General features: G+C 38.4%; 1 protein-coding gene across 1 annotated transcript in view; it reads right to left on the reverse strand.

Moving 5' to 3' along the window:
- PREX1 (phosphatidylinositol-3,4,5-trisphosphate dependent Rac exchange factor 1) overlaps nucleotides 1-13,809 on the reverse strand; it is a 206,138-nt gene that overhangs the window by 49,991 nt on the left and 142,338 nt on the right. Inside the window, exons 12-14 of the mRNA XM_051976532.1 lie at nucleotides 12,038-12,141; nucleotides 10,804-10,853; nucleotides 7,496-7,571 (exon numbers count right to left, since the gene is read on the reverse strand). Coding sequence (XP_051832492.1) covers nucleotides 7,496-7,571; nucleotides 10,804-10,853; nucleotides 12,038-12,141 — 230 coding nt within the window. The remainder of the gene's footprint in view (nucleotides 1-7,495; nucleotides 7,572-10,803; nucleotides 10,854-12,037; nucleotides 12,142-13,809) is intronic.

A 13,809-nucleotide genomic window follows, 5' to 3' on the forward strand; every position in this document is an offset into this window, starting at 1 on the left:
ATGAAGTGCTGTCATCCTGATCCATGGAGGAAGCAGAAAAGGAAAATGGGGGGGTGGAGGGAGTGGGCAGACAGCCAAGTGATCTAAGCCTGAGGAAGCCAAGAAGTCTGCAGGACACCTGGCCCTCTGGAAAGCCTGTGGAAAAGGCTCCTAATCTAAGTCTTTGCCAAGGGGCCCCAGGAAGGCCAGGCAAGAAAAGAGAAAGTGAGTTAAAAATAGGCCATTAGATTCTCAAGGCAGGGCAGAGATGTCTAAAAGTGAAAAAATGACTCAGAAATCACCACCTAAAGAAAAGGAAATTCCCTACCTACACTGAAGGAAACTCCCATTCCCCCTTGCAGGGTTTTAGGATGTGTGTTTGTGTGTATGTGTTGTGTGTGTGTGTGTGTGTGAGTGTGTGTGTGTATGTATGTATGTATGTATGTATGTATATACAAACCATATCTTCCAAACTAGTCTGGGAGTTCACTGAAGGCAGACACTGTAAACTTAAAATTTTTCTCATGTCCCTGGCAGTACACCATGTCCTGCAAGGAGTTGCTGCTTAATCAAGGCTTAGCTAATTTGTTTGCTGCATGTGCTGTCAAGAGGAATCTATCAGACTTTTGAGCTGGGGATCAGCAGTCCTGAGAATAGGTCACCTAGCTTCTTCTTGAACACCACCACCGTGACTGGAAACTTACTACCTTTCAAGATATTTCTATCCTATTTTTGGTTAGTTCTGATGGGAATTTTTTCCTGCCAGTAAAGATGGATATTTCTAACTGCAAAGATCCAGCCTAATACAGAACTATGGAAAAATCTCACTCCCTCATTATGTCACAAAATCATAGATGTTCTCAGTTGGAAGGGACTCAGGAAGTATGTAATCTAATCTGTACTGACCCAGATTCTGCTCGAAATTTTTCAGGGACACAAACCCCACTAGAGTACCCTAAATAGTCCATTACACTTCAGGACAGTTTTGATTGCCTCGTTTGTAATTTTTCTTCTTGTTCAGTAATTTCCATCATGACTCCATTTGGAGTTTTCTTGGCAGAGATCCTGGAGTGGTTTGCCATTTCCTTTTCCAATTCATTTTACAAAGGAGGAAACTGAGGCAAATAGGGTTAAGTGACTTGCAATCATATAGCCAGTATCTGAGGCCAAATTTGAATTCAAGCTTTTCTGATTCCAGACCCAGCACTACATCAATTATGCCAACTAGAAGGTAACTTCCCTGCTCTGGGTTCTTTCCAACTTCTACTCCTTTTGAGACCAAGTACAACAAGACAGTTCTCCCAACTAAGATGGAAAAGCTTCTCTCAATGAAAAACAGATGATTATTGGAGGACCATTTCTGAAAGACTCTTCATCACAAGGATATCCACATGAAAACCTTCCACTAAAATGCATCAAAGTTGAGACATGCATCAGTAGAGGAAATGCCCAAGCACAATTTGGACTAAAAATTACACCGGAGTTTTGTATCACTGACTAATAATAAGCTTTTAACTCCCCTAAAAATCCCACGTGCTTTTCAAATGAGCTACTACTCTCACATTCAATACATACACAGTTGCTTTTCTTTATTAAAAAAAATAGAGTAAGACTTTATTTTTATGTCTATTAAATTCATCTTGTTAGATGAGGGCTTCTGGTGAAACCAGTCAAAAAGCATTAAGTGCCTACTAATGAACTAGGCACTGTGCTAGACACTAGTGATGCAAAGAAAATGAATGAAACAATCCTTATTCACAAGGAGCTAATATTCTAATGGAAAGAACATTGTATATATCCAATAAATATATATTTTTAAAAAACAGTTTTGGAATATTTGGCAGGAGAATCAGGAATTGAATTGGGTTTGCCATCAAAACCTTCATTGGTCATTCATGAATTGTAAAGTATCTTGCTCAAAGTCCTTTTTCACAGAGATAGTGTACTATGGATTCAGTAAAAACTGTATACTCTGTGTGTGAGTGTGTGTGTGTGAATGTATTGATCAGTTTTGTTGACCAAGCCTTTTTTCCTCTCATTTTATGTTAGAGGATGACTTTTCTAGGCAGGGGAAAGTGGATTTGGAAATTAATATGTTACATGAAAAGAGACGTTAATATAATATATTGGATATACTGGATCTACTATCTAGGAGAAGGGGTGAGGAGAAGGGAGGAAAAAAATTTTAGAACATGTATTTTGAAAATAAAAAGCTATCATCAATAAATATACATAAGTAGAAAATTAAAATATGAATCATTATAAAATGAGATATTAAAATATTATTATGAAAAGAGATGTTAAAATAAAAACAAATGATATTGCTTCAATCCCTGATTCTATTAGATTCTTCCTGTCTTTGCTGGATTTACATCATGGCCTCTTTCTTTCCCAAGGAAAGTTCCTTTGTTCCCTTCCTCAGACTAATTGCAGAAACCTGCTTGGGCAGAGTTCTCCCATCCTACATGCTAGACTGGGCAGGCTTGGAACATATGGTATGATACTATTGGCAAAAGGAGTCAAAGGGCATCAAGAGAAAGGCAATGAGAGCAAGCAAAAAGCCAAACTAAACAACCTCTTTCTTTAACCATTTAATCAACTGATCAATAAACAGAAATTTTTTAAGCACCTAGGTGCTGTCCTAGGTCCTGAAAAATGGAATCCAAACTAACAAAGAAATCACTTTCTCGTGGGAGAAACAAGTACATATAGAAATACACACAGCCAATTGTGTGTTCCAGTCTGCTGAAGTTGGAGTTATTCCATTCACCACTACAGAGAGGAAAGGAACCCAAACACAGGAACTTCAGAAGGCTCCATGGGATCCCAAAAAAGAAACCTGGATTGTGGCTGTCAAAACTCACAGACTTAAGAGGTGACCACACTCACAATTATAAGAGACTGGTTCAAGGCCTATTACTTACTAGCCATGTATGGCTATAGAAAATAATTCATCTGAGTTAATAACTAAGAGTAATTTCCTCCATAAAATGGGCATTATCTGCTTTATGGGATTACTTGACAAAAAGCTTCAGTAAATTGTAATGAACTTTCCATAGATGAGTTAAGAATCTATAGCATATTGACAGAAAGATGATTTAGTCAAGGTGCAGAATGAGATATTTTTTCAACAAGGCCCATGTGAAAATCACTTTTATTTTACTATTCATTGTTTTTAATTTGGGACAAGTATAATGACTAGTGATGGTTATTGAACCTTTTTTTTTAATGTATTGACAACAGAAAAAAATTCAGAATAGAGAAAGCAGGACAGCTTGAAAATAAAAGCATTGGATTATATACTTTTAAAAATATAAGCTATATATAAAATATAATTTCACAAATCTTTTCTTTTTATTGGTGTTTGTCAAGATCTAAGTAAAAAATTTTAAAATTTCTTAAAATCTACATATGTATTATTATTTTTCAAATATATCTAGTCACTGCTGTGACTGATACAATACCAATTCATTTAAAATCACTAGTTATTCCTTCTACACCATGACTTTCCCCATTGTAGTTTCAATATCATGGATCAACATAAGAAATTAAATGGGAATTTTGGAGAGAGAATTTTGCAGAAACTACAACTGACATACAAACACCACAGGAAAAGTTTTTCATACATTATTTTAACTCAACATTACCTACATATAGCAAATACTTAACTCAAATTTCACCAAAAATTACTGTAAACAACTCATAAAAGCAAAAGAAAAATTCATGCTTCTTCTCTGGTACAAAGGGAAGGCCAAAAAATTTTCCAGATTGCTATACCTTTAATCCCTACAATGTGAAAAGGATAAATGTACTGAATTTGCAGTACTTTTTAATCATTATGGTATTTCTCAATGAATGGATACTGATAGCACAATCACCAATGTTGGAGAAGGATTACTCTAAAATATATAAAGACTCTGTGATTTCATTGGTGTAGGTATTCTTTCTGCCAACACTGATCAGAACCCATCATGCTTCAGTGTGGTGGGGGTGGAGGGGGAGAACACCTGCTGCTGATCAACTTTCTTTAGATGAACCTTAATGATAGGAAGATGAAGGTATTTAGGGCTGGAGAAATTTGGTATATAATTGACATGGAGACACATTTTTTGTCAGTTAAGTCAATTGCTAATTCTCTATTCAAATTCTTTCATCAAATTGGTTGGATTAGCCAAGAGCTTATTCTCCCTACAGGAAGACCCTAGACTTGCTTCTTTACCATAAAGACGCAAGCTCCCCTGGCTTCTTATATTCCCTCTATCATTTTAAACCTTTCTTCATCTGGCTCCAGCTTATTTTTCCAGGCCAATTCCTTATTTTTCCCTTTGTATACTGTCCTACATGTGGTCTCACATACACCACATTCATTAAGACCTCCATGTCTTTTCAAAAGATGTCCCCCCATTTTCAAAATGTTACTCCAAATATCAGTTTTGCCACCTCCTACAGAAGGATGTTTTTCTGATCCTCATACCTATTCTCTCCTAGCTCCTTACCCCCTAATCCCCAGAAATTACTATGTTCTACGTATTTTCTTTTTGACACACACACACACACACACATATATATATATATATATATATCCTCCCCCACCCCATTCCTAAAAAAATGCACGAATGATGTTTGTTTGTTTGTTTTGCATTCCCAGAACTTAGAAGAAGGGTTGGTACACAGCAGAATGTTAATAAATGCTTACTGAATGAATGTGTTATGTGTGGAACATTCTGCTATTGTGGGACGGTATTCTTCCTCATCAGTTTCTACTCTGACAACAAGTCTGGAAGTAATTTAAAATCCAAGCCACACAGAGAACTAAGTCATCCCCATCTTTTCCCAGCCCTAGTCCCAGGCTCCCCACCCTCCATCCTGCCTCCAACTCAGATCTCATCTCCAGCTGCTGTTAAAAACAGCCACATGGAAGCCATTCTGCTGCCTCAGCTCTAATTACGCACTCGTGCTGCCCCCCCAACCCTCCCTATTGGGACTGGCTGAGGGGGGAAGGGAGGTCCCCCTATCCCTCACAACATGGGATACTTGGCACTGTGCCACAGGATTATAAAGGCAGGACTTTAAAGTCATTACTGAAAAAAAAATGTCAACTACAATCTCAGGCTAGTTTTTCTATATTTCTCCTTTCCATTTAGTTACTCTGGCCTATTCACTCTACTACTCAATAGGGAATAGGGAATAGGTCTCAGATTCACCCTTCAGTCTAAGACCAGGGAGAGTGTCAACCTGGAAGACTTGAGGTCATATCCAACAAAAACATCCCGGGATTCCTTCTTTCCTTAATTCTTCCTCTTCTTTTCTTTCTCACAATGTTGTATTTGATTTATGGATTGCTTAATTTTGCTTAATTTTTTCTTTTATAGTCTTTGTTACATAGGACTGCTCTATGGGAAATGCACTGGGAAATAAAAGTAAAATAGTGTAATAATAATGACAATAATATAGCAACAAACAATATTTACATAGCACCTACTAAGATGCTATACTAAGTACTTTACAAATATTATGGAACGCAGAAGATACAGAGAGATAAATATATACAGATCTAGATATAAGTATTACAAAACTAAGCATAAACATATTGACATATAAATACATCACATATTATAAGTGTCTGAAGCCTGGATTTGAAATCAGGTCTTTCAGTCCCAGTGATTTCTTCATTGTGTCACCTACTTTACTCAAAAAATATATCAACAAAGTACTGGTATTGATAATTTTTAAATATTTTATTTTTGCATATTTATACATATTAATACATTATAAGTAATATAGCATAATATATAATACATATATGTACAATGACATAACAATGTTACACATAATAAATATATTTTATATAATATGATTTTATATTTTTATTTTATTTTTCAATATTTAAAATTGTTATTTTCATTTTCATTCTCCCTCTTATTTTTTTGATGCCCCTAAGGCAATCAATCTTAGGTCTGATAATAGCATGGTGATCAAAGTTTTGAGGTTGATAACAGCACATATAAGAACCTCCTCAAAACATCTTTTTGAACAAAGTTTTTGCATCTGTAAAGTAGGGATATTACTGTCTATCTGTATGTTTGTATCTTTGCTCTCTGCCCTATCAGAAAGCAAGATTCTTGTAAAGAGAGATTGCTTCATTCACCATGTTTCTCTCCACATTCCTGCCATAAGTATAATAATAAGTGCTTGACTGAGCCAAGGTGATAGAGTTATATACAAGAGAATCTGCTGCTCTAATAATCAAGTCTAAACCATATGTGTGTGAGAGAGACAGACAGGCAGAGAGACACAAAGGAACAGCATATACTCAGAGCCCAGGAGCTCCCCTCATCACTCCCCTCAACAGGTGAAGTGATACTGGACTTCAATAATAAAAATAATACCATCCCACAATAACACTCCATTTCAAGTTAGCAAAGCTTTTTCCACAAAAGAACTTGTCAGATAGGTAACATGGATTATTATCTCCATCTCTTTCTGGGAGGGAGGAATTAGTGATTCACTGGTACAGGCAACTTTGCAGGGAGAGATCACATGCAGTTCTACAGCTCAGCCTGAAGAGAGGTACTTGGAGCAGGTAGGGGTATTAGTGGCAGGACTTGAACCCAGAGCTTCCTGAGTGTTATATCTCATCTTCTCTCATGGTAATCAGTAACAAGCCCCTGGTTCTAATAGTAAGTACCTGAGGGAGAATTCTAACACAAGTCTCATGACTCAGGATCAACCATCCACCTCCTACATAACTTTGACTCTCCAAGACCCAAATTTAACAGCCAGGACATTGTGAGCAGCAACTGCTTTGTTTGGGTCATTCAGACACCAGTTCCTGGAGACAGTGACCAATTCAGAGAAGGATCTTAATAAATGATTGCTGCCTAGCTGACTGTAATTGAGGTTGCAGTCTCTAAGCCTCCATTTCCACATCTAAAAATAAAAATGATAATTGTTGCCCTACCAACTTCAAAGAGAAGGCACATGGAAGAATTCTGCAAATGATAAGGTGCTATGTAAACCAAGGTAGGATTTGTCACATCTATGATTCAGCCAAATGATACCATTTGCTGCTCCTTGAACATACTCCTCTTTGTCTTGATAACAATAATAATAATGCTATTTCTCATTTCCATGGATTGCTTTTGTCCCAATTCATCTCTCTCCTACCCAGTTTGCTTACAGCAAAAAAAAAAAAAAAAAAAAAAAAAAAGGCTCTCTCTCTTTCAGGCCTCAGGTCCCTTCGTGTTAAAACATTAGGTTCTAAGCTACCTTATAACACAGATATCCTAAGGGCCCTCCCTAGCTTTCAAATTATGAGTTAATGATGTAATAATTCATCTATTATTTATTAAGTGCCTACTAAATGCAGAGGCTCCCGTCCTCTCCTTCAATAGAGACAAAATGATGCTTCTGTGGCAGTTAAGCAAACCGTGTGGAAGTAGGAAGCTTTTCAAGAGATTTAGAACCTCCGTCAGGGTGAGCAAGCAGCAATTACCATTGCCAAGCATAAGCCTACCTGAGCAAGCAACCAGTCCACCAGTTTACTCCCAGGAATCACAGATTTGTAGGTCTTCAAGTGATAGTCTCTATCTCTGCATTAAAAAATAAATAAAAATAAATAAGTAAACAATAGGAGGGGAATGATTAAGGAAGATGATGGATGGATACATGGATAGATAGAAAGATGGACAGATAGACAGATAAGTCTAGTTCCCATTTCTATAACATTTGACATCTTAGAAAGCAATGTCCTGCCAAAGGGTCTATTATTATTCTTATAGTTGAAGAAACTAAGGCTCAAGGAGAGTCTTTTGGCTATTCACAGGTGTCCAGCCAGTGCCTATAAGAGGAATCTAAATAGGACTTTTTGGCTTCATGTTCAAGAAGTAAATCAGCAGCCCTGAAAGGTATTTTGTTTTGTTTTGTTTTGTTTTCACAGAATTAAATAAGAGTCAGAGGCCATGGATTTTTACAAATGAATTGACCATAGTGAGGTTAAGTAAAAAGTCTGAATAGGATCCTCCTTCAAGAAAAAGCACTCTACACTACATAGGATGCAACATCGAGGCTAGAGGGGACTGCAGATGCAATCGAATCCAAATCTTTCTCTTTACAAATAATATCAAACATTTCCTTTTTTGTGACAGGCAACTTCCTCTTCTGTAAAATGAGCTGGAAGCAAACAGAGTTAAGTGATCCAGGGTCACAAAGCTAGTAAGTATCTGAGGCCAGACCCAGGTTTTCTGACTCCAAGCCAGGTGCTCTACCCACTGTACCACCTAGAGGATTCTCCCTCTGCAATCTCCCTAACATATGGCTGACCAACCTTTAAACAAAAGATCCACCTTCGACTGAGGAGCCTCTGATATCCTCAGGCAGCCCTAATTAGTAAGGAAATCCTGTCTCACATAAGGCCAAAATCTGCCGCTTGGCAACTAATACTGATGATTTGTAAAACTGCCTCCTCCCCCCGCATCCCAATTCTCACTCCCACCTTAGCCTGAATCTTTGGGGGGAAATCAGTTAGCAGGAAATTCCTTCTCTTTTTAGCCCACTGTCAAACTTCCAATGACAGGGGCAGGAGCAGGAATCATAGGAAAAGGAATACCAGGGCAGTGTGCCCAGAACAGCACCTGCTCGCCCCAAGGAAACACTCCTGGCATGCACCCAGACTCAAGCCTTTGAGATGCTGGAGATAGTGAACTTTCCTGATTATTCCAGGAGGCCGAGGAATTAAGTTCAAACTCCCCTCAATTAAATGCCTTAAATATAATGGGCATATTTCCCTGTATCCAGGAAATGAAGATATGCCCTGGACATTGCTTCTTATGATATTGATACAGAGAATGCAAAATGTCAAAACTAGCAGGGACCTTAGAATATTAGATCCAGGAAAAAATCTAAGCTGGGAGAGATTTTTTAATAAAGAATACAGAATGTCAAAGCTAAAGGGTTACTAGAACACAGAATGCAAAAGATACTTAGTAATCCTTTCACAGGTGAGGGAAATGAGGCTCAGAAAGGAAAATGATCTGCATTTCTCCAACTATACTAAGCATCCTAAGGAAAGGAAATCTCTACTCATAGTGTGTCATTTTTTTTCTGAGAATAAAAGCAGATCCATGGAAGGATCTCAGGAAAAACATGACAGATCCTAAGAAAGGCTCTACACTATGGAAGCTGCTTAGTTTTGTCCTCTGAATATACCTGATGATTTTCATGGAGTGAAATAATATGGGCACTACCCCTCCTCAGAGAGGGAGAAGGTTGCCTCTTCCCTCCAGCCTCTCTGAGACTCAGTGATGCATGTTAAGATGGAAAGGACTGAGCCAGGAGCTTCCCCTTCACTGGAAAACATCTGCCAAGCATCTCTATAACCTATTAGTGTCTGTCTGTCTGTCTATCTCCCTCTCTCTTTTTTAGAAAATCTCATTGAACAACCTGCCCAAACATTTTCCCTTTATTTTCCTTGCTCCCTCCCCTTCCTTCTCCTCTCTCTCCTTCTCCTCCCTCTCCCTAATCCCGCCTCTTTTCTCTCTCCCTCTTCCCCCATCCTCCCTCTCTCTTTTTTCTTTTCTCTTTCTTCTTTCTCTCTCGGTCTCTCCCCATCTCTCTGTCTCTGTTTCTCTTGCTAGGGCTTCTCGGTTCATTCCTAGCTCATCCAAGGTAGAGCAGAGTTGGGCAAGGAATAGCTCCTAAGCGAGAATGGAACTTCAAAGCTGACCTTCCCGTTGATAGTAAAAAAAGGAAAGGGTACAGAATTACATATTAACATGAGCAGAGAAATCTTTCAGTGCTGACTGAGAATTAAACACATTCGACTCACATTGTGTAGCATACCAGGCTATTTATCTACTCAAAAAGAAAAAGAGGAGACATTTAGGTTTAATAGTAGCAGAGAGGAGTTAAGAATTACTTGTTTGTATAACTCTAAATTAATTCTAATCCCAATTAGAAATTAATCCTAATCTCAATTCTTTCATCTATGAACTTCCATAAATGACCAACAAATTGTTTCCACTTTCAGGACCTCAATTTATTCTTCTATAAAGGAGATTATACCAGGTGCTCTCTAATATTTGTCCAATTCTTAATATTCTATCTCCTACAACATAAGGCCACTTCCTGCCATATTATATATTCAATACCTTTCAGCTCCAATTCCAATATCCTTACTTGCCATTTACATGTTCTATGGAAGAGCAAACATAGCATACCAGAAGAAGTGTCAGATCTGGACATATCTGGGTTCAAATCTCACCCTTAACACTTGCTAGTTCTGTGACATATAAGTTATTTAAACTCTCTCATCCACAAAATAGGGATGATAATAACTATAATTACCTATCTTACACAATAAGTACTCATCAGTATTACTGCTGAGGGAACCAAATGAGATGGTAAAAGCATTCTGCAACAATAGGAAAACGAGTAGTGTTGTGTAGTGCATCCAGAACTAAACTTAAAGTCAAGAAAACCTGGCTTTTAGTCTGGCCTCAGGTCCTGACACAGACTGCCTAAGTGAAGTGTCTCAGACACCATGGATTGCAGACTGTTGCAGACTGAACATTGGTAGGTAGAGGGCATCTCCATACCAGGAGTTCTCTACAGCCCTAAAATCTCCAGCCTGGATAGCAACAGTAGTCTTAGTAACTAGAGACTTAGTAACTTAGTAACTTAGAGAGGAGACACAGGCCTGGGGAAGCTGGAAAAGAAGGTGAGTCAGACCACAGAAGAGATGATGAGAATCACAATTAGGGAAGGGAGCTCAAGTAAGAAAGCAGAAGATGGGTCCAAAGAGAAGGAATACCAAGCCAGACTTACTTGATCACCGGAGTGAAAAGGCTATGCAGCCGGCAGTAAAGTCTCACACCCTAAGGGAAGAAAGGGAACAGGAGTTCATTAAGTGCTTAGTCTCTGTGCTAATGCCTTTTTAAAATCTTATTTGATCCTTACAAGACCTGTGAGGTAGGGGCTATTATGACTCCCATTTTATAGAAACTGAAGCAAATGTTGAGTGATTTTTCCAGTGTCATACAGCTAGCCAGTAAAAAACACTATATATTATGCTATCAGGGTGCTTTAGTAACCAACATCCAGAAAACAGAAATTTCTCAAAACATCATCCAATTTCTATTTTTCTCAGTAAATGAGTGGTTTTGGAGAGGGAGTGGATAAGCTAGGGGCCGCTAGCGAAGGATAGAGATCATTCAAAACATTAAGTCATTCTACAACTCATTATGCTTGCCTTGGGAATTAAATCTGATTATTTTTCTCTCTCTTCTGTTCAGTGAATATTGAAATAAGTCTGGCACCAGTGAGCACATGCCGAATAATGGTGTGGGAGCCGAAAGGGGTTATGCCATTGCAGTGGGAAGTCAGTCTGAGATGGAACATTTGCTTCCCATCATTTTGCCCCTTTCTTATATATATTTGCCATGCTCATCTTTCTTACCCTTAGTTGTACCTTTATTTTTTTTCTCTTTACTGAACTCCATAAGGGCACTGAGCTCTTTAGTCCACAAATACAGTTTACTGTCTGTCCATAATGAAAACCTAATGAAAGTTGGATGAAATACTTGTGGGGCTAAAGGCTTGACTCAAATGGCTGAGAGACAGTCCCTGAGAAATGAGACAAACAAGTCTGGATTAAGAAAAGGGAAAGAAAGTAAAGGCCAGGGCTCAGAATACTGTCCTGGAAAGGTCATCAGGCTTTGTGTGATTTGAGATGGGAGATCTCTATGGAAATGCATTATGGTCTCGGGGAGGGGAATTAGCAATACTACAGTCAAGTTTCACAGATGTCCAGGAAAAGACGCCATAGGGGCTTGAGCCCAAAACAGTTATATTAGTGGCAATCTGCAAAGCACTGCAGGAAGGAAAGAAAAAAATTTTGATTTAAGGGTAATTTAAAAGCCTGTCTTCTATCCAGTCTCTGATTAGGAAAAAAGGTTGGCCTTGTGACTTGTTGGAAGGGAGCATGAGGACCCAGGAGAGCTGGAAAGAAGCATCCCACTCAAAGAAACATGCAAAGGAGCCCATTTTGCTGAGCTGGTACCTTAGACATGATGTCCTCCAGCTCACTTCTCGGTTTGTACGTCCCATCGTCATACCGGAACCTGTACATCACCTGTTCATTCTTAAACTGATGCTTGTCTGAAACTAGAACACAAAACACTAATGAGGTGAAAAACCCAAACCAGTCCCTGATACTCCCAGAATCCCAGGAGGAATTATAGCATTTCCCCAGCCTGCTCCTGCTCCTCATTCTGCCATCAAAAAACAGACTCTTCAATGCAGTGAAAGAGGAACATAAACCATATGACCAGTGAAATAAAGCCATAACCCATATTTTAAAATGCCAAACAACTAAGCAGAAAACAATCATCCTAGGATAAGACAATCATCTTGCCACTAACAAGAACCCTGGGAAGATGGAAGCAGGAAACAGTCAAAGCAGACTGGACTCAACCCACTACACGCCATCCATCATGGATTTTCAAAGACTAGTTCTGGATACATGATGGGACAGTGTACAAGTTGTTGTACAAGTGTGACAACTTACATAAAGGAAGCTCTGGAACATCACATAGCTAACTGAGACCAAAAAGGGAACTTCCTCCAACATTAAGACAGACTGGGATGGTGAAAAGAGCCCAGGACAGAGTCAGAAGGTCAAGGTTTTTTATAGTCTCATAATCTGCTACCCACCAACTATTTATATGACCGTAGGGTACAAGATTACCTCAACGAACCTTGATTTCTTCCTTTATCATGTAAGAGAGCTGAACTAGATTACTTCTAAAAGAGAAGTATTAGCATCTTGTGAGTCACAGAGCTGCTTTTAATGTGTTGGTATACTATTAAAAGAAATATATAAATGTGTTGTTTGATAAGTCAATACGTATTCTTCAAGGATCATAATATATGGCTTAGTGGCCCCCTTTTAAGTTGATTTTGACATCACTCTGTCAGATCCATTTCTAGCAGTGTCCTATCTTTTCAAGTCCTTTCAAGTTGTGACACCCTATGCTATAGTACCTTCCATCTTTGAGATTATGGTCTATGACTTTTTTTTTGGTTGAGACAAATGGGGGTAAGTTGCCCAGTCACACAGCCAGAAAGTATTAAGTGTCTGAGGCTGGATTTGAACTCAGATCCTAGCTGTCCCTATGGTCTATGGGCTATGTTTTAAAAGTCTCTTTTAGACATTCTAGACTAAGTCGAATCAACACATGTATGTAAATATGCACAACTATAACTGTACTTGTAAATGACAATTGCATTGGACAGGGGCAGCTAAGTGAACCAGTGGATAGAGAACTGGCCTCTAAATTGAATCTGGTCTCACAGACTCATGGGCTATATAATCCTGGGCAAGTCACTTAACTCCATTTTCTCATCCATAAAATGAGCTGGAGAAGGAATTGGCAACCTTTGTCTTTGCCTAAAAAGCCCCAAATAAGGTCATGAAGAGTTAGACATGACTGAAAAATGACCCAACAACCACAACCTATATTTTGACATGGAGAGGCCCCTGGCTCCACAAATGCAATTTATTAAACATTTACTATTTGCCAAACATTGTACTGATACTTGGGATGCAGAAAAAGCCAATCAGTTTCTGCCCTTACCAAGGCATGTTGTCATTTTTCAGAGATATAAATACAAAATATATGCAAAATAAATTTGAGAAGGAATTAATAAGAACAAGTAATGATAGAGAAACATTCTCCCAACATTAAGCCTCATAACATTAGCACTCAGCAGAGTTTCCTTGCATCTTAATTAAAGATCAAGGCTATGTGAGAAACAAGGCTTCCTTTAATG

This window comes from Antechinus flavipes, chromosome 2 (assembly GCF_016432865.1).
Source record: "Antechinus flavipes isolate AdamAnt ecotype Samford, QLD, Australia chromosome 2, AdamAnt_v2, whole genome shotgun sequence".
Classification (NCBI taxonomy): Eukaryota; Metazoa; Chordata; class Mammalia; order Dasyuromorphia; family Dasyuridae; genus Antechinus; species Antechinus flavipes.